Genomic DNA, 27,980 nt, shown 5'->3' with positions numbered 1-27,980 from the left:
GGGGGCGGCCGAGCCGGGCCGTCGGGGAACCGCCCGGGAGCCGCCGGAGGATGTAGGAGGCGGCAGCGGGGTAAGAGCGGCGGGGGGCGGCCCCGGGGGTGCCCGGCGCAGAGCGGGGGTCGGTGCCCGGGCTCCGCCGTGCCCAGCGCGGGGGGGTGCGGGAGGGGATCCCGGGGGTGCTCGGTGCGGAGGGGGGGCTCTCACCAGCGAGGCAGCGGAGCCGTGCGGAACCGGCCCCGCGGGAACGGGACGTGGCACCTGCGGACCCATCCGGCATCACCGAGAGGGTGTCCGGGGGTGAACCGGGGAGGAAGGAGCCGGGGGATGGCCGGGGGCGTCTCAGCGGTGCCGTGGCGCTCGGCTCCGCCAGGATTCCCCGTGGGTGGGGGAGAGGGGGTCCCCATCTCCTGCTCCCAGCGGGCATCCCCATCTCCGGCTGCCCGAGGCGCTGGGCAGAGCGGCGCAGCCCGCAGCCCCTCCAGCCTCCCCTGGATGGCGGCGCCAGCCATCCTGCGTTCTCCCGCTGCTGCGGAGGGCTCGGGGCAGGCCCAGGACCCCTCCCCACCCACAGGCTCCCCCTCCCCATCCTGGCGAGGGGGTGGTGAGGACCGTGCCCGGCTGAGTGCTGAGCTGTGCCCATCACCGTGCAGCCATGGTCCCAGCCAGCCTGGCAGGCAAGCAGAGCTTCGGGGGCCCCTGTCTGGCTGCTCCCTCTTGCTGCTGCCTTCCTTCCCCCGGGCTGTTGGGGTTTCTTGGAGGAGTCGATCTGGTCCCTCCATCCTGTGCCAAACCTGCAGAGCAACTTGGTGCTGGGACCGCTGGTGTGTCTCCATCCTGTGACATCCAGCCCCTCATGTCACCTCCCTCGCCCACAGCCGATCCCTGCTGTCCCCTGGCCAGGAAGAGGGGACAGAGCCTGGCTGGTGGGGGTTGATTATCCCCGTGGGAATCCAGGCAGCCTTGCTTGGTGTAAATGGGAGCAGGATCCGGTCAGCAGTGCAGATTCTCCTTTAGGAAATGGATGCAATTTTTGGTCTTTCTCAGTTTCTCACCCCCGTGCTCCCACTGTTCCCCCCAAATGCATCCATGGCTCGCAGCCCTTGAGGACTCTGTGTGTGCAGGGATGGAGCAGGGGAAGGCCACTGGGAGCTGGGCATGGCTGCAAGGAGCATGTCAGCCCTTTCAAGCATTAGCACAGCGCCGGCAGGGCTGGGAATGCAAAAATAGCCATCAAAGTGACCGTGGAACATCCGAGCCTGGAGGGGCCCCTTTTGGCTGTGGCAGTGTGGCAGCACTGACGTGGGGAGATGTTGGTGTGAGCCAACTTGGGGCTGCTCCGGGTGTTGTCACCCCACTGAGCACCGGGACACCAGGATCAGCCATCCCTGCTGTGGTGAACAGGGTGACAAAACCGTGGTGTCCCCCTCCGAGCCTGGCTGAGATGGTGCTGAGCTTGGTGCCCAAATCTCCGTCCTGAGTGCCAAGGCTTGTGCCACGTGGGCTTGGAGGAGCAGCCCCCAGTCCCCTCAATCCTCCTGCTGGGCCTGGCTCCCACCCAACAGCTTGGGCAAGGCACGGGGTGAGTGAAGGTGTTGGGAAGCCCAGGCTGGGGGTGTTTGGGGGCCCCTCCTTCAGCCTCCCCATCAGCAGCTCAGAGGCAGAGCAGTGCCAGGAGCTGTGGGATGCAGAGCCTGTGTGGGTGGCTGGTGGCTGAGCTGGTGTGGGTCTCCCCAGCTCTGCCCACGCTCAGGGGCAGGATCAGGGCCCGTGCTGGGGTCTCATGGCCAGGTGGAGCTGCTGCGCTGGGGGCTGGGGCTCCAGATCCAGGTTTTGCAGACGCTCGCATCTCTCCGGCAAGCTGAGCCGAAACCCTGGATCCCACCCAGCCAGAAATTTGGATCTGGAGCCAAAGGTGACTCTTGGCCCTTATTGCCAACACGGGCGAAGCTAAAATCTGGATCTGAGCAGAAACAGGAGGAGCCTGGATCCTGCGCAGGGGCTGAACGTGTGGCTTGTGCTCCTTCTGGCCATCAAATTGGATTTCCTGAAATAGCCTGTTGAAGACCAGAGCCCAGCAGGGACCGAATGACAGGTCACCAGGGGTGTGGAAGCCCCATCACGATCCTGGCTGCCTGCTTCAAGACGTTGGCAGCCAGCAATAATAGTAATATACGGTGCCATTGCCGGGAGAGCGCAGCGCTGCTGGAGAGCTAAGAATAGCAGGCGAGACGTGCCAGCAGAGGGGGACTCTGGGCCGGGCGGGGGCCGGGGCTGCGGCTGGACGTGCCCTGGGGGACACCCCGGCCGCGGGGTGGCAGCTCCTCCCAGCGGGAGGACATCCCTGTGATGCAGGTGGCACAGGACAAGGGGATGTGGAGAGTGCTTGGTGCTTGGTGCTGCAGAGCCTGGGTATTGCCCCTTCAGCCTGGCCTTTGAGCTTTGCCATCCCCAAGAACCAGGTGTAGAGCTTGCTCTGATAAAGTGGCATTCAGATCTTGGCCATCTCAATGGCCCTGTCATGCCTGGTCCCTCTATGAGCAGCAGAATGGGGTGGGAGCCACATGGAAAGCCATGGACAGGGCAGCAGCTCATCACTCCACACTCACCTGCCCCAAACCAGGCAGGATTGAGCCCCTTCTGCCCTGTCCTGCCCAGCAGCTCATTCCAGGGCTGCACAGTGTCACTGGCAGGGGACAGAGAGGGCCTAGCCACCACAGGTTCAAAAGCTGAGCTCTGTCAGCCACCACAGCACGTGGCAGTGGAGCAAGTGCCCATGGGGTTAAGGAGAATTGATTTGTACCTTCCCCATATCTGCAAGGCCAGGGGTGCTGCAGCACCCCCTGTCCCCCTCCCACAGGCAGCTGTGCTCCTGCAGTGCCTGTGTCAGCGCCTCTGCAACCTGCCCTCAATCTTAATTAGATTTTCCACGTCGCCCCCCAGCTCACTCCTCCCCAAAATGCTGGAGCAGGAACAAGAAGCCATGACATGGTTTCTAATCAGCTTCTGAATTCAGATTCCTCTTGGCTGTTGTTGGAGGCTCCTCTCAGCCTTTGCTTGGTGCTGCCCGAGCAGGGTCTGGGAGCCCTGCGAGCGGTGGCTCAGCAGCTGGGACAGCCTTGGACACACGCTCGTGTTTGGTGACAGCAACTTGAGCAACACCTGCCAACCCCATCAGAGAGGCATCCAGCGGGCACTGTGGCTCTGCCCAGCTCTGGGCACCACTGCTGAGCTTTCCTGGGGTTCATTCTGCATCACTCCAGTGTGGGAGCTGGGCACGGTGCCCCACGGCTGGCCCCAGTGTGGCTCCTCTGCAGCCAGTGCCGTGCCAGCTTTGGCTCTGCCTCCAGCACCCAGACCCTGTCAGCAGCGAGTTGTGGCTCTGAGCAAAGCCAGGGGATGCAAACAATTCCCAGAGCTGCCATGCCCCAATTAATAGCCTGTGAATCACGGTGCTGTTGGAAGAGCAGATGTTTGTGGCGTGGCTGCCAGAGCTCAGTGTTTCACCAGGAGCCTGCTTGGCCCTAAATTGGCAGCTCTGGGCAGCGGGTGGTGATGGGGCCTCGCTGCCTGCCTGGCCCTCTCCTGCAGGAGGATCAGGAGATGTTTGGGCTGGGAATCAGCTGAAGTTTTTGGTGGGCAGAGGGGAGGGGGAGAACAGCCTGTGTGTGGGCACGAGGGGTGCTGTGTTGGAGTGAGAGGAGTACAAAAGCTGAAGGTATCGAGTCCTGTTGTGACAGGACCTGCTGATTTCCCATTCCTGGGGAACCTCTCATCTTCCCAAAGGGATGCAGGCGCTGTGGTGGCACAGTGGGTGCTGGGGCACTTGTTTGGGGATGGTGAATGGTTGGTACTGGGGAAACACTGCGTGCCTTGGAAGTGGCTGTCCCTGCTGTGGTTGGTGTCCCCAGATGTGGGGTTGGGATGAGACCCCATTGATCACCCCAGGTCGGTGCCATCTGTGCAGCTGAGCTGAGGGATGGCCTCAGCTCTCGTGTTTTGTGTGATGACACCCACCTGCCCCAGGCTCCCCTGGGCCCTCTCTGGGTGGGGCACACTGGGGACAGCCCCATGGTGGGGGAAGCACAGGGTTCCCCTGCAGCCGGGGTGTGTGGGGAGCGAGGGCAGCACTCGGGTGCCTGTGGGTGCACTGTGTGGGGTGGGCCCGTGGGATGCTGTGAGTGGGAGCAGCCAGGTGCACGTGGCCATGTGCAGTGATACAGAGCTGCTGAGTGTCCATCTGTGTGTGCGGGGTCCTGTCCGTCAGTCCATCCATCCATCCATCCATCCATCCATCCATCCATCCATCCATCCATCCATCCATCAGTGTGCGGGTCTGTGTGTCCCTCTGTGTGTGCAGGGCCCTGTGTCTGTCCATCCGTCCATCAGTGTGTGGGGCCATGTGTCCATCTGTGTATGTGGGGTTGTGTGTCCATCTGTGTGTGCAGGGCTCTGTGTCTGTCCATCCATCAGGCCGTGTGTCCATCTGGCTGTGCCGGGTGTCCATCCATCCACCGGCCTGCGGGGCTGTGTGTCGGTCTGTCCATGCAGGGCTGTGTGTCCGTCTGTCTGTGCGGGGCTGTATGTCAGTCTGTCCATGCGGGGCCATGTGTCCATCAGTCTGTGTGGGGCTGTGTGTCGGTCTGTCTGTGCGGGGCTGTGTGTCCGTGGGGCTGTGTGTCCATCTGTCCGTGCAGGGCTGTGTGTCCATCTGTCCGTGCGGGGCCGTGTGTCAGTCTGTCCGTGCAGGGCTGTGTGTCCATCTGTCCGTGCGGGGCTGTGTGTCCATGGGGCTGTGTGTCGGTCTGTCCGTGCGGGGCCGTGTGTCCGTCTGTCTGTGCAGGTCTGTGTGTCCATCTGTCTGTGCGGGGCTGTGTGTCCATGGGGCTGTGTGTCGGTCTGTCCGTGCAGGGCCGTGTGTCCATCTGTCCGTGCGGGGCCGTGTGTCGGTCTGTCGATGCGGGGCTGTGTGTCCATGGGGCCGTGTGTCGGTCTGTCCGTGCGGGGCCGTGTGTCCGTCTGTCTGTGCAGGTCTGTGTGTCCATCTGTCTGTGCGGGGCTGTGTGTCCATGGGGCTGTGTGTCGGTCTGTCCGTGCAGGGCCGTGTGTCCATCTGTCCGTGCGGGGCCGTGTGTCGGTCTGTCCATGCGGGGCTGTGTGTCCATGGGGCCGTGTGTCGGTCTGTCCGTGCGGGGCCGTGTGTCCATCTGTCCGTGCAGGGCCGTGTGTCGGTCTGTCCGTGCAGGGCCGTGTGTCCATCTGTCCGTGCGGGGCCGTGTGTCAGTCTGTCCGTGCGGGGCCGTGTGTCGGTCTGTCCGTGCGGGGCCGTGCGTGGGCGCGCGGCGCTGCGGGCGTGGGCAGCCCCTTCCCGGGGGTGCTGTCGGTGCGCGGGGGTGGCCGAGCGCGCCGGGGAGCGCGCGTGGGTGTGTCCCCAGCGCGCGGGGGCGACGGCTCCGCCACCGCCTCGCTCCGGCTGCGAGGTGCCGGTGCCGGTGTCGGCACCCGGAGCGTGCCCGCCGCCGCCGCCGCCGCTGCCGGGGGTGGCCGTGACCCCGGGGACGCCTCCGGCCTCGCTGCGCGGCCTGGCCCCGGCATGGGCGGCCCGCGGGGAATTTGCAGGATCGCAGGGAATCCATCGTGCGGCTCCTGCCCAGCCCAGGCCGGCAACTTCATGGCTTAGCAGCGGCGGAGGGTGAGTGGGGTGCTGGTGGGAGGGGAGGGGGCATGGCTGCGTGCAGGGGGCTCCGTGCCTGGCACAGCCCCAGTCCTGGGAGAGCCCTGCTTTGTGCCCAGCGGTGCCAGTTCAGCGAGATCCCCCGGCCCGGGCAGCCCACAGCACTAACCCTTTCGTGGCCGAATCCTCTTCCCCGGCAGCCACGTTCTCTCCTCGGTGTGCAGCCTGTGGCTCCCGGCCAGCCCTCGCTCAGACGAGCCTCGACACAGCCTTGAAGCTCGCCCGACCGGGATGGGGAGATCCCAGCCCCGAGTCTCTGCTCCTGTTCCCTGCAGAGCTGGGCTGGGGGCTGTGTGTGCTGGGGCCGGGGGCTGTGTGTGCTGCAGGGGGTGTGTGATGGGGCTGGGGGCTGTGTGTGCTGGGGCCGGGGGCTGTCTGTGCTGCAGGGGGTGTGTGATGGGGCTGGGGGCTGGGAGCTGTGAGCACTGGGGGAGGGGATGTGCTGAGTGGGGGCTGTGGGGAGCAGGGCAGGGCTGCCCCTCTGTGTATGCGAGGGACAGGGTCCCCTCTGTGTGTGTCTGTGTGTCTGTGTGTCGGTCCGGGGATGGAGCTGGGGAGCCCCAGCTCTGCCTGCCAGACGGCCCCGCTGCCGGGGAGCGGCACAGCCGGTGCTGACATCTGTGCTTCGAGCCCTGCCTGTCTTCAGTCGGCTCCTTGGCACAGTCACAGTGGCAGTTGGGTCCCTCTGTACCTCTCCGTGGATTCCCCCATCACCCTGCCTCTCCGTGACACAAACCTGAATCTCTGCTGTGCTTTTTGGAGGGGAAACTGAGGCAGGAGGGAGGGAAGCAGCAGAGCCCTCTCCCGATCCCTGCCATCCTGAGCTTGTTTTTTCCTACCAAGCGATGCCAAGAGCCGGGGGGGAGCGAGGGCGTCCTGGGACACAGCTCTGGGCTGTGTCTGCCCTGGAGCCGCCCAGCTCCTCCTGCCGCTGTCTGGCACAGCCCTGCCCTGGGGCTGCCACAGGGGCTGCCGCCGGGGACACCGGTGGCACGTGTTGTTGGGCACTGTGGGGACACTGGTGGCAGTGGTGGCCGTGGTGGCAGTGGTGGCCATGATGGCTGTGGTGGCTGTGGCAGTGATGCTTGCAGTGGGAGTTTATCGTGGTGGGAGTTTCTAGTAGAGGCCATGGTGGCAGTGGTGGCTGTGGTGGTGGCAGTGGTGGCACAGCAATGGCAGTGGTGGCCATAATGACAGTGGTGGCCATGCTGATGGTGGTCATGCCACAGCCATGGCAGTGGTGGCCGTGCTGGTGGCGATGGTGCCACGGCCATGACAGAGGTGGCCGTGCTGGTGGTGCTGGTGGCGCTGGCCATGGTGGCTATAGTGACAGTGGTGGCCATGGTGGCAGTGGTGGCCACACTGGTGGCAGTGGTGGCCATAGTGACAGTGATGGCCATGCTGGTGACAGTGGTGGCCGCATTGGTGGTGCTGGCCATGGTGGCCATAGTGACAGAGGTGGCTGTGCTGGTGGCGGTGGTGGCATGGCAATGGCAGTGGTGGCCGTGGTGACAGTGGTGGCCATGCTGGTGGCTCTGGCCATGGTGGCCATAGTGACAGTGGTGGCCGTGCTGGTGACAGTGGTGGCCGTGTTGGTGGCGCTGGCCATGGTGGCCATAGTGACAGAGGTGGCCATGGTGGCGGTGGTGGCCGCGCTGGTGGCGCTGGTGGCGCTGGCCATGGTGGCCGTGCCGGAGCCGGGCGCTGTCCGCGGTGCTGATCCCCGCCCCTCTCTGCGAGTCCGACCCGCAGCACAAACCGGCGGCGATCCCGACCCTCGCTCCCCCCGGGGGTACCCACGGGCACACCGAGTCTCGGGGTCCCCCCTTCCCTGGGGACATCCCGCCCGCCCCTGCCCTTTGATGCGCGCAGCTCCAGACAGGGCCGGTGGGACGGGAACCGCGCTGAGCTCTGTACCCAGCGCCGTGCCCGGCACCCACACCCTGCCCGCCGGGCTGGGCACGGCCGCCCCTCCACGGGCGCTCTGCTCGTCCCGCCGGGCAGGTCGGGCAGGGACGGGCTGGAGAGCGGGACAGGGCAGGGCAGGGCGTGTGGGGACACGGCCACCAAGGCTCCAGCACTCCCTGCCGGCTTTGGGACAGCCAGCGAGGGGCCGCCGGCCCTGCTCGGTGCTCGCACAGGTTGGCTGATGTGCCCGGAGCAGCGCTGCCGGTTGGTGACGCCGGGCTCACCTCGGCCCCCCAGCACCGTGTCCCCAACCGCAGTGCCGGTGTCACTGCTCCCAGAACAAAATGTCAAGCCATGCAAATGAGACTGCGGGAGCGGCTGATTGAAGGGCCCTGCCCCGCCCCGGAGTTGCAATCAAATATGCAAATGGCTCCCGAGGAGGCTAGTGAAGGCTATTAATAGCGGGGATGAGGCTGGGAGAAAGCGTGGTGTTCCTGACGGAACGAGCCTGGGGACGAGCTGGTTCTGCTTGTCCCTCTGCCCAGCGTGTCCCTCTGCAATGCCCGGGCAGGTGACAGGTACTCCCTGCAGGGAGCCCGGGGGCACCAGGGCTTGCTTTGGCCACCAAACCCTTTGAAGGGCAAGTGCTGCCCGTGTGCCCATTGCCCAGCGTCCACAGGGAAACCCAGAGGAACAATCACAGCTGCTGAAACCCCTGGGCTGAGATTTCAGGAGGGATGAGGGGCCCAGCAGGACCTGGGCTCTGCTGAGGGGGTTCCTGTGGCTCAGCCTGGGCAGGAGCTCAGCTTGGGGCAGCTCTCACCATGATGGGGAAGGAAGGAAGTGTCGGAAGGAAGTGTCGGAAGGAAGGAAGTGTCAGAAGGAAGTGTTGGAAGGAAGTGTCGGAAGGAAGGAAGGAAGGAAGGAAGTGTCGGAAGGAAGTGTCGGAAGGAAGTGTCGGAAGGAAGTGTCGGAAGGAAGGAAGGAAGGAAGGAAGGAAGGAAGGAAGGAAGGAAGGAAGGAAGGAAGGAAGGAAGGAAGGAAGGAAGGAAGGAAGGAAGGAAGGAAGGAAGGAAGGAAGGAAGGAAGGAAGGAAGGAAGGAAGGAAGGAAGGAAGGGGGTCCCTCCCACCCCTCACCCTGTGCTTCCCCTCCCTCTGTTGCCATTGATGTCCCTCTCCTGCCAGCTCCAGCAAGAGCACAAGGCACTGGTGGGAACCATGCTGTCCCCAGTGTCCCCAGCCAGCTCAGGGGTCTCGGTGTGCTTGGCCTCTGCTGCAGCCCCTCCACCCCATCTCTTGTGTTTTGGGCTCCAGGAACCATTTGACCTTTTTATAGAAAACCGCGGAAGTCAGGCTGGAGTCAACAGTAACTAATTATTTCAAATCTGAAACTGGAATAATTAGCCCAATTAACAGTCTCAGGTGACGTCTGATTCCATCTGATAACAGCCCGAGGAAGAGGGAGAGTAATTAACCTGTCAGCCTGACATTTGTAGGTCAGCACTGGCTCCTCAGGATGTCGGGGTGCGCACAGGGGTATTTTGGGGTGGGCACAGGGGTAATTTGGGGTGTGCACAAGGGTAATTTGGGGTGTGCACAGGAGTAATTCGGGGTGGGCTCAGGGGTATTTTGGGGTGGGCACAGGGTATTTTGGGGGGGTCCCATCTCTCTTGCTGCAGGGGGTCTGCACCTTTGGGGGTCTCAGTGCAGGGAGGGAGCTGTGGGTGAGCCCAGGTGGTTCCTGAGGGAGATGGGCTGGGGGCTGCTGGATGCAAGGATGGAGTGCTGGGGGCTGAGTGTCCCCCAGAAATGCCAGAGCCGCTGGTGAGGCAGCACCTGTGGGCCTTTAAGGTTGCTGTGGAAACGGGGCTGCTCGTTACCAGGAGGAGCCTCCTGCTTTCCAGGCAGGGCCCCCATCCCTGCAGGAGGGGATCCCCACCCCGGGCACCTGGCACTGCACAAACCCCCCGTGTCTGTGAGGGATGTGACAAGGACATGGCTGTGCACGTGCAGGAGGGTGGCATTGGGTGGCATGGACCCCTCAGCCCAGCTTGCCATTGGCATGGGTGGTGGTACCAGGGGGCTGGGCATGCCTGGTCACAGCTGGACACAGCTGGACACAGCTGGACCCACATGGACACATGGACACACGTCCATCCTGACCTGTCTGTGCAGCCCACCATGCCCTTGTGCCCCTTGGGGACCCTGTCCTGACACCTCAGCTGGCACACGGACCCAGCCTGGCACTGGGGCTGTGCTGGCTGCCCCCTGGCAGGGCACAGGGAGCAGAGTGTGCCAAGGCACAGCGCGCAGCCACAGCCCGGCGCCGTGCTCAGCTCCTGGAGTTTTAATGAGGTAAATTGTATAAAAAGCTCCGTTTGCCCTAAATGCCCATCCCTGCGTGAAGCTGCTGCAGCACAGCCCGGGCACACCCCTGGAGCTGGGCAGGGGGCTCCGGGGCTGGGCACACGCTCCCGGGCTGGGCACGTGGCAGCAGCAGCAGGAGGAGGAGGACGAAGGCGGTTTAGCACATTTGCAATCATTTCCCTCCTCCCCCCCAAGTTTACAGCTTAGCTCAGCGGCTTATCAGCCTCCAATCTCATTAAACCAGGCAAATTGTAGCATCTGATATTTTATGGAGATTAAGGTGTGCGCCCAGACTCTATAATTATCGGCAAAGATGTATTTACAATACCTTGTTGCTAGTAAACACAAAATAACTTCAGATCAAAGCTCTCTTACAGGGGAATAAATCTGCCCGTCGAGCGGAGCACGGCAGGGACACACCCGGGGTGGGTGGGCATCACCGGGGGGACACGGGGGGGGCGTTCCGGGGATGTCCCCGCTCCCACGTGGCCGCTGCGGGTCCCCCTGTGCTGGATCCATCCCCAGGCGCTGCTCCCACCCCTCCGGCCGCGGCTCCAGCGGGGATTCCAGCGCAGGGACCTCCCCGCCGAGACAAACGCGGGATTTATCGGCACATGTGCGTTGCCCCTGGATTCCTCACGGCGGTGGCAGCGCTGCGGATTACCGATGTGGTGACGCTGGTTTATTGCTGCCTGAAGTGGATTTATCCGTGCGGCAGGGCCCGGGCTGGCTGCTGGTGTAAATCACCGCTGGCAGGAGCCTCGGGGATGTGGCTGCATCCTCGGCATTCCGGCATCCCTGGGGGTTTTATTGCTGGGCTCCCCGCGGGACCGTCCACTGCACGCCACAGATCAGCTGCCCCTTCTCCATCTCACTCACTTGTGCCCATTGAAACGAGAATAAAATGGTGATAATGCTGCAGACGTCCTCTGGAAAGGGCTCTGAGGCAGATGAAAAGCCCTACTTAAGAGTGAGGCCATTATTATTAATAACTTGGAGCCAGGCTGTAAATTCAGCCGACACAGCTATTATGGGAAACGAACCTGCTCCCGTGCTGGCTGCCAGGTGTGGGATGGGGATGGGGAGCAGGGCTGGATAACCCCAGTGCTGCTGCTGGGCCGTGTCCACAGCTGGGCCAGCAAGGCCAGAGGGGGCAAAGCCACTCGACTCCATCTCTGGGGTGATTTCTTGGCTTTTCTGGGAAGGATGGAGATGTGAGGGAGAGATCCTGGGGCACAGCAGGAAAGGAGGTGGCTGAGCTTTGCGACAAGGCTGAGAGCTGGCCCAAGCTCAGGTCAGGGGTGATGCAGGGTGTGAGGAGCATGGGCAGAGCTGAGTGTTGGCAGAGGCCGGGGTGGCACAGCTGAGGCTGGGCAGGACCCTCCATGGCCATCCTGTGCCCGTCTGAGGAGCATCCAGGGCAGCATCACACCTTGGCAAAGGCTGCATTAAAACAAAAATAACTCGGTGCCGTTCAGTGCCCAGCGCCTGCAGCCAGGGCAGAAAAAGGCAAAGCTGTTGTGGCTCCCATTCCATCGGGATGACCTCACCTCCGGCACTGCCACCCCTGAGCAGGACAGGGGGCGACCCAGGGTGGCAGAGCTGGGCATGGAGCCAGGCATGGAGGGGGTGTGGAGTGCCATGAAGTGCCACACGGGTGTCACGGGGGTGCAGAGCGCGGCCATGGGCTCGTGGTGCTGCCTGTACCCAGCTCGGGAGCTTCTGCGGGGGAACGAGCTTTGATATAAATATCTTTTTGCTCAGCACACGACCTACTTTCCAGACAATGCCATTAGCCTCCCGACTCCCTCATTCATCTTCTGCCGTCCTCCCCCAGCCCTCCCTGCGCTGGCACCTGTGCCAGCACAGCACACAGGCCATGGAGGGGTGAGCCAGGGTGGGCACCTGGCTTGGTGGCACTCTGGGGACCCTGTGCTGGCCTTGGGGATGGCCAGCAGCCCCGTTCTCACAGCTGTTGCTGCTCCTGCTCTGGTTTGGTAGAGGGTGGCTGGGTCTCCTTGGGGCTTTCCCCACCCCATCCCACAGGATACTCAAATGTGTCTCCTCTCTCTGCCTCCAGCCCCGTTCCCTGCCAAGTCCATGCCCTGGGTGGCAAATGGCATCATCCAGGGGCATCCTCAGCCAGGGACATCCTCCTTGGGTACATCCTGGTCAGGGCAGAGGGGAGCACAGCAAGGCAGCCACGCATTGGCCCAGGGGGAGTGTGTGGGGTCAGGACCTCTCCTGAGCACCCCCAGAGCTGGTGATGGACCCACACACACATGGTTCATCCAAGGATGATCCCACAGGACCTCCACGTGCTGGCAGAGGCTGTGGAGCTGGTGGGATTAGGGGCAGGTTGGGCAGAGGGTGCCCAGCCCCACTGCCATGACAATGCCCAGCCCCACTGGCTCGTGGGGATGGCTCTGACACCAGTTTTCCCCCCAGGAGCTGGAAACATCTCTCCAGGCCCACCCCACCACCTGCACACCTCCGTGCACCCCTGGGATGAGCCCCCGCTCCTCCCCTGCAGCTAAAATTAAATATTCAATTTGTATTGCTGGTAAATCCTGCAAATCTCTTTTATCTCTAAGCTGTTGTAGCAGGAATATCGGTGGTGTAATCTGCATGGGGGCTCATCCCACTGCCCTTCACAGCTCCCTGGCTTGGACCACGCTCCGTTTTCCCCACATTTCTCTCTGGGATGCTTCTGGGTGGTGGGACAGCTCTCCAGTGCCAACAGCAGAGCTCGCCATGGCACCCATTCTGTGGGTGCTGCTGGCTTTGGGGACAAGGGTGTACATGATCCCCAAATTGTGATGGAGGTGCTCTTGGCCCAGGTGATCCAGGTGGTCCCACCAGAGCATCCCCCACGCCTGCTGTGTCCTCACTCAGCAGCCATTCCCCCCTCCCCGTGCTCTGTCCCCGCGCTAAGAGCATTGTGCAGAATTATGTATTTAAATATTTAGGTTTTCATCAGCTTTGCAAATTAAGCCCATCCATTAAAGCAGCAGTTTGGGTCCTCTGCTGGCAAGCTGGGCTGTGCCAAGCCTCGGGCTGGCTCTGCTCATGCCAGCCCTGGCCCCAGGGGATGCAGCCTGGGAATGGGACGTGATGGCCCCGAGCATCCCTGCGGGCACAGGGACCAGGGCTCTGCTTCCTCCCTGTTCCTGGAAACTCCGGGCCCTTGGGAGGGGCGTGGTGCCCTGAGGGGAACCAGCTGGGATTGGTGTTATTTGGGATTGGTGTTATTTGGGGTTGGTGTCATTTGGGATTGGTGTTATTTGGGGTTGGTGTTATTTGGGGTTGATGTTATTTGGGGTTGGTGTTATTTTGGGATTGGTGTTATTTGGGGTTGGTGTTATTTGGGATTGGTGTTATTTGGGGTTGGTGTCATTTGGGATTGGTGTTATTTGGGGTTGGTGTCATTTGGGGTTGGTGTTATTTGGGGTTGGTGTTATTTGGGATTGGTGTTATTTGGGGTTGGTGTCATTTGGGGTTGGTGTTATTTGGGGTTGGTGTTATTTGGGGTTGGTGTTATTTGGGGTTGGTGTCATTTGGGGTTGGTGTTATTTGGGGTTGGTGTCATTTGGGGTTGGTATTATTTGGGGTGGAGCAGAGAGTGCTTCATGCTGAGGAAAGCGGGATGAGGAGCAACGCTGGTGACAGGTGAGAGCAGAGCAGGGATGGCAGTGCCAGCCTGCTGGGGGCTCAGTGGCACTGAAGCTGGGCATGGAAGGGGCAGCCTGCCCAGGGGCTTGGAGGAATGGGCAGGAGATGGTCAGGAGTTGGCACTGCTGCCATGCTCGGTGCTCAGGCTGTGCTGCCCCCAGCTCACCAAAGAGGCTTTGGAGTGATCCCTGGCTTAAGTCATTATACAGCCTGGCTGGGGAGTAAGGGGCTCTTAAAACCTCGGGGCCTGGCTGGTGGCTCCATGTGGGTGGGAGGGAAAATGGGGGTAATGGAGAAATGGGGTTCATCCAACACCAGGAGGGACAATGGGGGTGATGGGGAAATGGGGTTCATCCAACACCACTGCCAGCTGGGCTCCCTGGCACAGCCACAGGGCCTGAGGGAGCTGCCACGGCCCCCAATGCCTCTGGCACAGGCAGATTCAACTCCTGGGAGATGCTGGAGCCCACCTGGGGCACTGCTGGTGCCTGGAGTGCCCATGGCAGTGTGGGCAGAGCCCCCAGGGTGAGCACAGCACTGGGGATGTCCCTGCTTGTCCCTTCCCTTCCCTGCAGGTGAGCAGCAGGCTGTGGCCTCTCCCTGGTGTCACCTCCCTGTCCCCCTTTCCCAGCAAGCCCTGGAGGCACGGCAGGAGCTGCTGGCTGCCCCAGACAGTGTGGGCAGATGTCAGTGTGCCCATGGGAGGGGAGCTGTCCGTGGGCATCACCGCTGATGGGTGCCCATCTGTGCGCCTCAGTGCCCACAATCCCTGTGCCAACTGGCAGGGTTTGGGGTCCCTGCAGCCCTGCCTGGCCTGGGGGTCCCTCCATGGGGGTCTCCCAGCTCTGTTGGTGCACTCCTGGTGCTCTGGCTGTGGGGTCGCAGCTCTGGCAGTCGATGCCCTCTGTGCCATGTCCTGGTTCCTGTGAGCAGGATGGGAACTGCTGTGGGGGTTGGAGGTGCCTGTGCCATGGGGCTGCTGGACTCTCACCCCTGCCAGCCCTTCCTGTGCATGCTGCCATGGCCCATTCCCTGTGCCACCTCTTTCCTTCTCAACCATCTTCCCATTCCCTGTGCCACCTCTTTCCTTCTCAACCAGCTGCCATGTCCCATTCCCTGTGCCACCTCTTTCCTTCTGTACCAGCTTCCCATTCCCTGTGCCACCTCTTTCCTTCTCAACCAGCTGCCATGTCCCATTCCCTGTGCCACCTCTTTCCTTTTCAACCAGCTGCCATGTCCCATTCTCTGTGCCACTTCTTTCCTTCTGTACCATCTTCCCATTCCCTGTGCCACCTCTTTCCTTCTCAACTATCTTCCTGGCACCTTGCTGCAAGGCCCAGACGTTCCCCATCCTAAAGAGCTTTTGAAAATGTGGCTCTTCCACCAAGATCTGCTTTGGGCTTTGCAGGGATGGAATGCCAGGCTCCTTCCTTTGCCTTGGCGGCTCCAGGATGCTCCAGCTCCTTTGCACACCCAGCACAGCAGCTCCCGCCCCCAGAGAATCAGGTCTGGGGCCGGGCTGGGTGGTCCTGGGCTGTGTGTGCAGTGCAGGGAGGGGGTTCCTGTCCCCCCGAGGTGGCAGCAGGCACGGTCAGTGCCGTTGTGGCGGGAAGTCCCCGCGCTGGCGGCCGTGCGGGATCCCTGGCAGCTGTGGGCGCCTCGTGGCCGTATTTCCTCGCTCTGCTCCAGGAGTAATTGCTCAGATGGGGACGTGGGGCAACTCCCATCCCTCTCCCGGCATGGTAATGAGTGAAGAAGACTCAAAGACAAATGGCTCATTAGGAAGCAGTGCTGCATTGCAGGATTTTTCATCCCACCAACCGCTGCATCAGCAGAGGCAGCACCTCTCACGCTCGCTCTCTCAGCCCTGGAGAAGGAGCTGTCAGGCAGCTGGGGCTGGTGCCAAAATTAATCATGTGCTTAATAACGTGCCCAGCCCGTCGAACGGCCTGTCCTCAGCCTCCAGGCTCTGGGGCAGGGTGGCTGTGCTGGGCTGGAGCCCTGGGGCATTGTGGATTTGGGGTTGGTGCCTGGGAAGTGCCCATTCTAGGTGAGAAGGGATGTGTCAGGGCAGGGCTGAACCAGGGGAGATGCCCCCAGCCTCGGGGTGCCAGAGCCCCCCAGTTATGTCAGGATGTCAGGATCTTCCGGATTTTTTGGGGTGCTGGAGCCCCCCAGCCCTGTCGAGGTCCCAGCCAGCTGTGCTGGATTTTGTGGCCTTCCCAGTGGCCTCAGCAAACACTTCCTGCTCCACTCATATTTGCAAATCCTCAGCTTGTGTTCATCTTTCATGACTTTTAACAAATCTTGCCTCATCCCTTTTTTCCAGCGGTGCTCGGTTGGATCCTGCCCCTCACAGCCCTCTGCAGGCAGCGCCTGCCTGCAGCTGCTCTGCTTTCTTTTATTAACAGTAATTGGTTTTGATTTCCTGATTGCAGCCAGTGTATTTCTGTGATCTTTGCATCCTGCTCACACTGTTCTCCTCTTTCCCTTCTCCTCTTTCCCTTTTTCTCTTTCTCCTTCCCCCATTTCTCTTGCCTTTTCCTCTCTTTTTCCCCTTTCCTTTCCCATTCCCTTTCCCTTTCTTCACCTTTCCCCTTTCTCTTCTAAATTAGGTGATCTCTTACTAAGCCCCTCTTTTTTCCTCCAGACTGTGTAAATTTTACTAATTCAGCCTCATAAAATAACAGTGCAATTAGTAATAAAATAAAATGTTTGCTTTCCACAATCCTTCTCACTTACAACGAGCGGGGAAAGAGTAAATAGATTAAAAGCACGGTGGAAACGACCTGGCTGTATTCCATATTTATTTTCTTACGATGACCGTAGATCAAATTTGCTCAGCCCCTAAGTGGGAAAACCACTTTATTTTTTTTCCCCGGCTCCAGCTCGCTCACGCTGCGTGTTTGTTCTCTCCCGCTTTCATCCCAAGCCGTAAAGGTCCCCAGCAGGACCCAAGCTGGCAGAACCTCGCATTAATTTGCAGAACGGGCCGAGCTCGCACTTCTCCCGGGCTGGAAGGTGGAAATAAAGCCCCTTTGGTGGCGCTGGGAAGGCGGGGTGGCAGGAGGAGGCTTTGTGGAGCGAGCGGCCGGAGCCGGAGCGGATCAAAGTCGGTGGCGAGGTGGCCGCTGGGCCGGCTCTGGCACCCGCTGGCAGGAGATTGCATAACAGGATGGGACTGGCGATGGTTTTGGGGCTAAACTGGGTGAAACACGTGGCCGTGGCCGTGCGGAGCTGTCCCCGTTGTGCGCTGGTGTGGGGCGGCCTCAGGGGATGATGGAAGGCTGGGCTGATAAAAAATACACAGGGAGGTGGTTCAGGCTGGTTTTGGGGGGGAACACCTTTGCTCTGGCTTCATCCCCATCCTGTTCCTCCCCCAGAGCTGCTGGCCCAGGGATTCCCAGCGTGGAGGAGCTGCTGCTGGTGAGGCCATGAGGACAGCATCCCCCTGAGCGCCGGGCGGTGAGTGCCACCCGCAGCCGCCCCAGCGTGGGCTGCCCATGGTGGGGCTGCTGGGGAAGGACAGGGGGCCAGGACCCCCTGAATGCAGAGCCATCAACCCCAGCTCTTGGGGTTAGACATGGAAGTGTTGAAAACCCAGTCTTGCCCTGTGTCAGGGTGGTTTGCCAGACCCAGACATTGTGGTGGGGTTTTGATGTCCTCTCACATCCCCGCTGGTGTTCCTGGAGCTGGAGGAAGGATGGGAGGATCCTGGGTGCTGTGGGGTCCCAGGGAAGCTCAGGCTCCTGGTGGGTCTGCCCTGAATCCCTGCAGCCCTGGGGCTCAGCACGGTGCTGCCTCCAAGGCAGGGATCTCATGGGGCAGCTGCTGGGAAGCGGAGCTGCCTCTGCCAAGGGCTCCCATGGGAAATTAAGCAGGAGAATGAATTTCAGGATGGCCTGGAGCACCAGGGACTCCGAACCCCTCTCCTCCCTGTGCTGACCCTCGAGCCCCTCTCCTCCCTGTGCTGACCCTCCAAATGGGGAGAGACATCAGAGGAGGTGGTGATGGGGAGCCACTGGTGGGAGTTTCTCCAGGCTGGAAGCAATAAAGGCGAGGAGTGAGTTATTTGTAATGGTAATTATGCTCTTCCAGTTTATCCTAGCACATAATTGTGTGGGCGGTAGGTTCCCACTGGTGGTAATTACCCTGGTGTTAAATGGCACAAAATTCAGCTGGGCTGGGTTTTTCCCCCTTGACTTAAATCTGCGCTTTGGTGGCACAAATCCTTCCATCCCAAAGGCTGCTCAGTGCATTTGGAGGGACACAGCTCCAGCTCTTGGCCGTGTGCCCATGAGCCAGCCCCAGTGCCATGTGCCAGCCTGCCCACACTGCCCTCCTGGCACAGGGGACAGGAGTGACATCTCCCATCATGGCACGAGGCCATTGGGATGGGGACCTTGCACTGTGCCACCCATTCTGAGCCCCACAAGGTCTCTCCCAACCCTTTCTCCATCCCGAGGCTGCCCTCAGGGATCCCGGCAGGTCCCTGGGCAGGGCACAGACGCCTGTGTCGCCTTGCTGAGCTGGGACACGGATGCTCCAGCCCGGCGCGTCCCCACCCGCTGCCGGCGCTCCGCAGGTGCGGGGGAGCGGCGGCGCTGCCTCGCCTCGCCCGCGGTTCCGGCTCTGTTGAATTCCTGCACCTGCCGAGCACAAAAGCCCGGCGGGCTCGTGCTGACAGGCTCCGCAGATATTTTGACTCCTTCTCGCCGCCGCGGCAGCAATATTTGGATCAGCTGAGAGCTTCCCTCCCCGAGCAGGAGATGATAGCTCAGCCCGCGGAGGCAGAGCTGGGCTGGGAGCCTGTTTGTCTGTCTGTCCTTCTGTCCTTCCGTGCTGCTGCTCGATCCCAGGCCAGGGAGGCAGCTCCATCCCACGCTGCTGCTCCTGCTCCCCGCAGCAGCTGTCTGGGGAGGGGAGAGGATTCATCTGCACCAGCTGCACCTTCCGCTCAGCAATTAGGGAGCCTTGTTAGAGCAGGAGCGGGATCTGAGGATGGGGAGCGGAGCAGGATGGAGCCATCCAGCCTCAAAAAAGCTGGGAAGGAAGGTGGTGATGGCTTAGGGCAGATGTGTTCTCAGGGCTCTCTCTGCTGCTCAGGGCCAAAACGCCATCGCTGCCCACTCCCACAGCCCTTGGGGACCCCAGCTCGCTCTCTCCTCCAGGCCTGCTCGGGGGCACGACCCCGTCCCACCAGCCGTCATTTCCAGTCTCCATGGTCAAATCCCCACGAGCCACAGGGAGCATCCCACGGTCACCTTTCCCTGCAGCCAGTCTGGGAGACGTGCTGCCTGCAGCACCCTGCTCGAATATGACAACAAGAGCGTTAACGATGCCTGTTAATTAGCAGAGATACTCTGGAGAATAAGTAATTTCCTCATTTACAGTCCAACCAAAGACGGAGCCTTTGAGGGGCTGCAAGGCACACAAACCTCCATGGCTGCAGGTGGCTCAGGCTTGGTTGGCACTGGCTTAACGCTGTCCATCCTCCTGCTTTGCCCTGGGGCTGCCCCTCACACAGCACAGCCACCTCAGCTCCTGGCTCCCCATCCAGAGGGTTTGCCGGGCAGGAGAACCCTGGATCGTGGGTCTCCATGTGGGGCTGGATGGAGACATCAGAGCTGGACCCCCCTGCACCCCACGGCAGATCATTAGCGGTGCTGTGAATTGCAACGGCTGAAAAACCCAGCCAGAGCCGCTTTCTAATGGAGAAACACTTCATAATATTTGGTGTTGCAGAAGAAAACAAGAATCTGCTGATGGCAGCATGTCCTCCCTCGCCGTCTGCAGGCCCTGCTGCCTGCATGGCTGCTGGCAGCACCTTCTCCTTGCCATTGCCCCCTCCAAGCACCCGAGCTGGGGGTAACCCCAGGTACCTGGTGTGCGCACTGTGCTCCTGTCACCATGTGGAAAGCCAGGATTCTGGCACTTCACAGAAGCTTCCCAGCCTTCTCAGCTGGTTCCTGTAAGATAGCCCCCAATGTTCTGCTGGTTGTGGGTGTGCAGAGGGGGTCTTGACACTGTTCTTGTCCCTCTCCCCACAGATGAGCCCGCAGGGGCATCCCGGCAAGATGCCGAGGCTATGGGGTGGGTGCTGAAATGATGAAGGGCTACCATGGGGAGCGTAGCCAGACACAGCCCTCCTCCGGCCACCGCTGCCGCTGCATCCCTGACAACTGCGAGCATCCCGCCGACTGCATCCCCGAGGGCCGGCCGCCCTACCTGCCCAGCCCCAGCGAGCCGTGTTCCCTGGAGCATCCCTACTGCCCCGGCGCGGGCAGCGAGTGCCCGGGCGGGCCCCTGAGCGAGCCGCCCTCCGCCAGCGCCAGCAGCACCTTCCCGAGGATGCATCACGCGCAGCAGCAGCAGCAGCAGCAGCAGCAGCACTACGACTCCTGCGACGAATGCATGGCGACCGCCCACCCCGCCAGCAAGATCAACCGCCTGCCCCCCACGCTGCTGGACCAGTTCGAGAAGCAGCTGCCGCTGCACCACGACGGCTTCCACACGCTGCAGTACCCCCGGGCCGGCGGCGCCGAGCCCCGCAGCGAGAGCCCCAGCCGCATCCGCCACCTCGTCCACTCCGTCCAGAAGCTCTTCGCCAAGTCCCACTCCCTGGAGGCGCCGGCCAAGCGGGACTACAACGGCGCCAAGATGGACGGCCGCGGGGACGGCTACCACCACCACCACCACCACCACCACCATCACCACCACCACCACCAGTCCCGCCACGGCAAGCGCAGCAAGAGCAAGGACCGTAAGGTGGACTCTCGGCACCGGTCCAAGATGTTGGGCTGGTGGAGCTCCGACGACAACCTGGACAGCGACAGCAGCTACATGGTGTCCGGCCGGCACGCCGCCGACCAGGGCAGCCAGTACTGCGTGGACGCTCCCGAAAGTGCCTTCAGAGACTTGACCTTGAAGAGTCTAAAGGGCGGCGGGGAAGGAAAATGCCTGGCCTGTGCCGGCATGTCCATGTCTCTGGACGGCCAGACGCTCAAGAGGAGTGCCTGGCACACCATGACCGTCAGCCAGGCCCGTGAAGCCTATCCCAGCGCCGGCGGCACTGAGAAGACCTTGATGCTTCAGGAAGCAAAGGCCAAAGACCGAGCGTACCAGTACCTGCAGGTGAGGGGCTGGGCAGGATGAGGGGATTGGGGTGACTGTGGGGCGAGCCTGAGCTGGGACCCTCCATCCAGCAGCCTGGGGTGCTGTGGGGATGCTCCAGCTCTGCTCTGTGTCCCCAGCACCTGTGCCCCATTCCCATGGCCCCGATGTCCCCTTGAAGTCCATCTGCTGCCTCCTGCCCTGTGCTGCATTTGGGGTCAGACAGCTCTGTCAGCTCAGGGCCACCAGCAGTCCTGTGTCTGCTCCCTTCTCACTGCTTTTATCCTGCCTGTGTGTCTGGCTGGGTGCCACTGCCTGCCTCATCACCGGGCTCCCTTCTAGGTCACCCCCCTTCCAATTAAAAGCTAATTAACTCTTCTCTCCCTTTCCTGGGGGAAGGAGACAGGGAGCAGCAATGCTGTGCTGGCCGGTGGTGGGGGTGGCTGGGGCCTGTCTCTGCTGGCAGTGGGGGCATTGGGGCAGGGTGCTGCCCCCATCACCCTGGCTGGGGGCCCCAGGGGACACTGTCCCCCTGTCACTGCCCTATAAGGACCCCGTGGTGCTGGCGTCAGCAGCACGTGATGCCACTGGTGTCCGATACGTCAGGAGGGTGCTGCGCTGGCATGGGTGGGATTTGGCCCAGACGCTCCTGCCAGAGGGGCCGTGAGGTGGGAGTTGCTGCACCGCCCCGCGCTGTGGGAATGGGGAGCTGTGCCTGTTAGGAGGGATCTGCTCTCCTGGATTTTGGGGCTTTCCAAAAGGGTCAGAGCCCCTGGGGTCTGTCCCTTCTGGGGCTTTCCAAAAGGGTCAGAGCCCCCAGGGTCTGCAGCTTTGGGGTGCATGGGGAGGACAGGGGAACAGGGCACACATGCTGGATTTGGGCTGAATTTGGGCTGGATTTGGCCTGGCTCTGCATCCCACCTGTGGGGCCCCAGCCACCACATCCTCCCACATTTGCCTCCTGCTCCAGGTGCCGCAGGACGAGTGGAGCGGGTACCCGGCGGGCAAGGACGGGGAGATCCCGTGCCGGCGGATGCGCAGCGGCAGCTACATCAAGGCCATGGGCGATGAGGACAGCGCCGACTCGGACATCAGCTCCAAAGTGCTGCCCAGGGCGGCCACGCGGCGAGACAGCTACCGCCGCTCCTCCAGCGCCGACCAGGCCAGGACCAAGTAAGGGCTGCTGCCTCCCAGCCCCATCCCAGCTCTGCAGGCAGCAGTGGGGCCAGGGCCAGGGCTCCCTGGGAGGACGAGTGGCATGTCCCTGCTCACGGCATTGTCCCCACTCACAGCACTGTCCCCTCTCACAGCACCCTCCCTGTTCACGGCATTGTCCCCTCTCACAGCACCCTCCCTGCTCACAGCACCATCCCTGCTCACAGCTGCACTCCCCAATGCAGCAGCACCCAGCCCTGTCCCTGCTCGGTGTCAGGGCACTGGGGGGGACATGGCTATGCTGGGCTTTTGGGGAGGACCTGCTGCTGCAGCCACATGTAGATTGTGGGGAGAAGAGGCATGTTCAAAGGGGGGATGAGTGAGATGTGCTCCAGTTCCAGTAGGTGACAGTTTTGGGGGCAGTAAGGAGTGGGGAGAGCAGTGGCCAGCGGGAGGATCGCTGCGGCTGCGTTTCCCAATGCTCTGCTGGAATGTGTTGCTTTTGGTGCGATCCCTTCTATTCCCACTGTCTCTCATTAGGTTTGCAAGTAGGCACTATTCTGATTCATATATCTGTAACTGTCCCAGCTGCTGCACGCCACCGCGAATGCTCCCGCGGGGACAGACCTACGGGCGCTCCTTCACCACCGGCCAGGTATGTCCTGTGGCTCGGGTTCCACGGGGCAGGGATGTGGTGGACATCACTCTGGGCATCCCCTGCCCTGCCTCAGCCTCACCCACCGCTCTCCCCAGATCAACGATGAGCTCAACCACCAATTTGAGGCCGTCTGCGAGTCGGTGTTTGGTGAGGTGGAGTCGCAGGCCGTGGAGGCGCTGGACCTGCCCGGCTGCTTCCGCATGCGGAGCCACAGCTACCTGCGGGCCATCCAGGCAGGCTGCTCCCAGGACGACGACTGTCTCTCACTCTTCTCCATGTCGGCCCCTCCTGGGCCACCCATCACCAGCAGCATCCTGAAGCCCAGCACTTGTGAGTCCTATGGGGTGGTGAGGGCTTGGCCGCGTGAGGGAACCCCACATCTCCCTGCCTGCTCACCTGGGCACATGCCAAGGGCTGCTGCTGCCCTCCCCCTGGCCTTTGACCCCTGTAGTGCCCGGGACAGGGTGTGAGCATCCTGTTTGTCACCCAGTCCCAGTCAGGGGGCTGCTCTGTGTCCCCAGCAGGCATTTGCCATCCCCTCCTTCTGTCCCCATCTCTGCCCCTTGCTGGGTGCTGCAGCAATGTGGCCAATGTGGGTCTGGGGTGCTTTCCAATCCCAAAAACTGGTCAAACAGCACCTCTGAAATCTGGCCCATATCTAACCCAGCTTAGGGGCAAACCCTGTGGGGCCATGATGCCAGGGCTGTGGGAGGAGATGGGCAGAATTCCCTGGGGCCCCTGTTCGTGGCGGGAAATGAACAAATGTCTGTGTTTTCACGTGCCTTTTCATCCTGCGCCTCTCCCACAACAGCCTTCAGTTACAGAAAAGCTCCACCTCCCATCCCTCCAGGAACCAAAGCCAAACCTCTCATCTCCGTCACGGCGCAGAGCAGCACCGAGTCCACCCACGAGAGTTACCTGCCCAGCGAGGTCGCCCGCAGCCCCGCCTGGTCCAAAGACGCCGCGGCCCGCTGCAACTCTGCCGAGAGCCTGGAGAGCTCCAAGGTGACGGCCGTGGCCCTGGACCTGCCCCCAGTGCAGCCCCGTGCCACTCCCAAGCCCTCCACCCTCATCATCAAGGCCATCCCAGGCCGGGAGGAGCTGCGGAGCTTGGCTCGGCAGAGGAAGTGGCGTCCGTCCATCGGCGTGCAGGTGGGCTCTGCTCCTCCCTGCGGGCTGCCCCGGTGGTGTGGGCTGTGCTGAGCAGCCACGCTGTGTTTTGGGGATTCCCTCCAAGCTCTCTCTCTGCCCCTCGGCAGGTTGAGGCCGTCTCTGACTCGGATACGGAGAGCCGGAGCCAGAGGGAGTTCCACTCCATCGGGGTGCAGGTGGAGGAGGACAAAAGGTACCACTGCTACCCCACAGCATCTTCTCCCTCTCCTCTGTGGCTGAAACCCCAGAGCTCACACCATCCCCATCCTGGGCTAGCTGCCCCCCCCTGGAGCAGGATTTAGCCTTTCCTTTGTCCTCTCTGCTGCCCAGAGAAGGTTCTGCCCTATTCCTGCCCTATTCCTGTCTCCTCTGCTGGGCTCAGCCCTTAGCTTTGAGCCCACGCCAGGTGCATATGAACCTTTGGGCATTTCTGTAGCTAACCATGACATTTTGGCTGGGATGGGAAGGCCAGGTGTGCCAGAACCTGCGTGGCCTGCGGGAGGGGAGCTCTGGCATGGTGCCCATGCAGCCTGGTGCTCCTCTCCATCCCTGGTCCAGCACTGGTAGCCATGGAAACAGGCTGAGAGCAGAGGAGATGAGGGACTGGCAGATCGCAGCTGCTCAGGGTTGTGCCTGTGGCCTTGAATGCTCCGGGATCCACCCCGGCATTCCCAGCCCCATCCTACCCGTGGGTGTCCCTCACCCTGCCCCTGCCACTGTCATGCCTGACAGGGGGGATTTATTAAAAAAATATGGATATTGATCTAGTACCGATATCCAGCTGTGATGGACAAGAACTCTCTAACAGTTTAGAGTTAGAAAGTGTATGTTTATAGGGGGATAGCTCCCAAATACACACCCCAATTTACAGGTGATTGCAGAGTCCTTTTATCTATACAAGTATTGAATACCCAAAATACAAATACATATTCATAACTTTGGTATATCCCCTTCCCTGCTTCGTATGGTAATTAGTTCAAAAGCTATTAACCATGCATAGTTTGTTCCTTGAAATGGGTCAGTGGTCCTTTTCATGGGGAGGGCTCCCAAAATGAGGAAGTAAATGAAGTCTTCCTCATTCTGACCTTTCTACCTTTTCAATGCAAATATGACAAATGAACCCTTGGTAGAACTCCCACTCCCTGTCTTCAATTTGTTTCAGAACAGAGGAGCCCTACAATTGTCTTATGTTCCTAAAAGCTATTTATCAATTTCTATATTCTTCATCATAAACCCAGCTAACCAAACATTGTGCTGACAAGCAATCAATTATCAGTTAACTACCAACTCTTAACTTCATCAGGGCTTACCCATTTAATTTAATTAACTCCAACGAAGCTTATCTCTAACTAAAATCTTAGCTCCTCTAAACCCTCTAAATTCCTTAAAGTTTATGTTTCACGGGGATGGGACAGTGAGGGACTGGCAGTGAAGGTCCCCACACTCTCCCTGTCTCTGCTTCAAGCGCTCCAAGAGCATCACAGCAACTGCTAACTCTTAACTTCATCAGGGCTTACCCATTTATTTTAATCAACTCAAATAAAGCTTATCTCTAACTAAAATCTTAGCTCCTCTAAAACCTCTGAATTCCTTAAAGTTTATGTTTCAGTGGGATGGGACAATCCCTGCTGGCAGTGAGGATCCCCACATTCTCGTCTCAGCAGGCGAGCGCACTTCAAGCGCTCCAACGGTGTCAGAGCAACTACTAACTCTTAACTTCACCAGGGCTTACCCATTTATTTTAATCAACTCAAATAAAGCTTATCTCTAACTAAAATCTTAGCTCCTCTAAAACCTCTAAATTCCTTAAAGTTTATGTCTCACGGGGACAGGACAATCCCTTCTGGCAGTCAGGATCCCCACACTCTCCCTGTCTCCGCAGGCGAGCGCGCTTCAAGCGCTCCAACAGCGTCACAGCGGGCGTGCAGGCGGACCTGGAGCTCGAGGGCTTCACCGGGCTGGCCGTGGCCACCGAGGACAAAGCGCTGCAGTTCGGGCGGCCCTTCCAGCGGCACTCCTCGGAGCCCGAGTCGGGCCGGCAGTACGCCGTGTACAAGACGGTGCACACGCAGGGGCAGTGGGCGTACCGCGAGGATTACCAGCTGCAGTACGACACGGTGGAGGTGCCCCGGAGGGATGCCTGGATCGAGCGGGGCTCCCGCAGCCTCCCCGACTCCGGCCGCGCCTCCCCGTGCCACCGCGACGGGGAGTGGTTCATCAAACTGCTGCAGGCTGAGGTGGAGAAGATGGAGGGATGGTGCCAGCAGATGGAGAGGGAGGCCGAGGACTATGACCTGCCCGAGGAGAGTGAGTCGGCTGGGGTGGGGTGTCACACCAGCAAAGGGAGGGGCTGGGGATCCTGCAGAGCTGGGTGGGCACAGTCATTGTCCTGCAGCGCTCCCACCTTGGAGCATCTTCCCAGCCAAGCCTGAAGGGGTTGAGTGAGGGCAAGAAACACTGGGAAACCCTCTGGGGCTATGAAGAAGAGGAGAGACATGGTGTGTTGGAGGGCTCTGAGCTGCCTGTGACTGTCTGCTCTCCCCCCCAGTCCTGGAGAAGATCCGGAGTGCGGTGGGCAGTGCCCAGCTCCTCATGTCTCAGAAGGTGCAGCAGTTCTACCGCCTCTGCCAGCAGAACATGGTGAGTGTGGGCAGGGCAGCGTGCCAGGGGTCAGCTGTGCTGGGGAGGGGGTGTCTCATACTCTCAGCCATGGACCACCATGGAGAACAGCTGGACACAGAGCTAGCACAGGGAGCTGGGATGGCCCCATGGCCAGCAGAGCCAACATCCCACTGATGGATGAGGGTGGCACTCTGTCCCTCTGTCCCCGCAGGATCCCAACGCATTCCCTGTGCCCACCTTCCAAGACCTGGCTGGCTTCTGGGACCTCCTACAGCTCTCCATTGAGGATGTCAGCATGAAGTTTGGGGAGCTCCAGCAGCTCAAGGCCAATGGGTGGAAGATCATGGAGCCCAAGGTGAGGGCAGGGCTCTGCCACTGGCACTTGTACCTGTCACCTCTTCCTCCCTCCTCGTCCCCAAGCACATCTGAACCCAAACCACTGCTGGGCTCCCACTGGTGGCTGCTTTTAGCAAACCCTTGAAAAACAGGGCTGGGAAAAAGCGAGGCCAGAGAAGGGCTGTTCTGCCACTGCAAAGGGCCAGGCAGGGTCCTGGCACGGGGTGGATAAAGGGATGTGCAGCCCTGCCTTGCAACCTGTGGGAGGGTCTGTGGAGCCTCTCAGCAAGGCTTGAGCCCGCTGATAGGGATAAATAGGGATGCCCATTCCTGGGAGGTCCCGGCCTGACTCCCCTGTTGTCTGTGCAGGAGGAGAAGAAGGTGCCTCCCCCGATACCAAAGAAGCCGCCGCGCTCCAAGGTGCACCCGGTGAAGGAGCGCTCCCTGGACTCGGTGGACCGGCAGCGGCAGGAGGCCCGCAAGCGGCTCCTGGCAGCCAAGCGAGCCGCGTCCTTCCGCCAGAGCTCGGCCACCGAGAGCGCGGACAGCATCGAGATCTACATCCCCGAGGCGCAGACCCGGCTGTGACCGCAGCCTCCGCTTTTCTACCCGGACTGGACGGCGCGGCCGTAGCTCACTGTGATGGGGGGCCGCGGGGACACCCTGGGGCACCTCTTGGCCCCACTCACAGCTTCTCTCTTTTCTATCTTAGCCCTTTCGTGGATCCGACGGCGGGCGAACGCAAAGCCCGGTTCTGCCCCGTCCCCTTGCCCCCCACTGCCCGCATGCCCCTGCCAGCCTCTCCTGGGGTCCGGGGCTCTCCCTCCCTCCCTCTGCCTTCCCTGGGGCTGTGTCCCAGCTTTCTGTCCCCTTCCCTCTCCCCCAGCCCTTCTGCACAGCCGCCCCTGCATCCCAACCCAAAGAGAGGTGACCTCCAGCGCCCGGCCCCGTCGGGCTGGAGGGGAGGGGGCTGCAGGCAGGCCCCCCCGCCTCTCTGTACTCAGTGCAATCCCCTGGTATGTGGCAGGGACGGGCCCCCAGCCCTGACCCCGGCCACAGCCCCCCAGCCCTGCCCTGCCGGACGAGGCTTTGGGACGTGCTGGGGACAAAGGGGTCCCCTCGCTGCTCCCCCCAGCCCGCGGCTCAGGTGCCGTGGGGACCCAGGGCTCCCTCCCCTATATACATATATAAATATAACCCAAGGAATAAACCAGAAACTACACGTGACCAGCGCTGTGTCCTGCCTGGTGGGACGGGCCAGAGCA

At 61.2% G+C, this 27,980-nt stretch overlaps 1 protein-coding gene across 1 annotated transcript; it reads left to right on the top strand.

Moving 5' to 3' along the window:
- The first annotated feature begins 39 nt into the window (after positions 1-39).
- DLGAP3 (DLG associated protein 3) lies at positions 40-27,980 on the top strand. Its single transcript, XM_059488858.1, has 12 exons — positions 40-70; positions 17,063-17,144; positions 19,730-20,813; positions 21,763-21,965; positions 22,488-22,602; positions 22,701-22,935; positions 23,417-23,757; positions 23,865-23,950; positions 25,640-26,064; positions 26,306-26,397; positions 26,591-26,734; positions 27,085-27,980. The coding sequence occupies exons 3-12, from the start codon at positions 19,785-19,787 to the stop codon at positions 27,301-27,303; spliced, it is 2,889 nt and encodes a 962-aa protein (XP_059344841.1). The 5' UTR covers positions 40-70; positions 17,063-17,144; positions 19,730-19,784; the 3' UTR covers positions 27,304-27,980.

The sequence above is a fragment of the Ammospiza nelsoni genome, chromosome 25 (genome assembly GCF_027579445.1).
Source record: "Ammospiza nelsoni isolate bAmmNel1 chromosome 25, bAmmNel1.pri, whole genome shotgun sequence".
NCBI classification, from domain to species: domain Eukaryota; kingdom Metazoa; phylum Chordata; class Aves; order Passeriformes; family Passerellidae; genus Ammospiza; species Ammospiza nelsoni.
Note: the sequence above shows the minus strand (reverse complement) of the source record. Positions and strands in the feature narration are given on the sequence as shown.

Coding starts and splice junctions, on each gene's coding strand:
- DLGAP3 (XM_059488858.1), top strand. CDS start 19,785: ATGATGAAGGGCTACCATGGGGAGCGTAGCCAGACACAGCCCTCCTCC. Junction 23,951..25,639: donor CAGGTGGAGGAGGACAAAAG/GTACCACTGCTA, acceptor CTGTCTCCGCAG/GCGAGCGCGCTTCAAGCGCT. Junction 26,398..26,590: donor GCCTCTGCCAGCAGAACATG/GTGAGTGTGGGC, acceptor CTGTCCCCGCAG/GATCCCAACGCATTCCCTGT.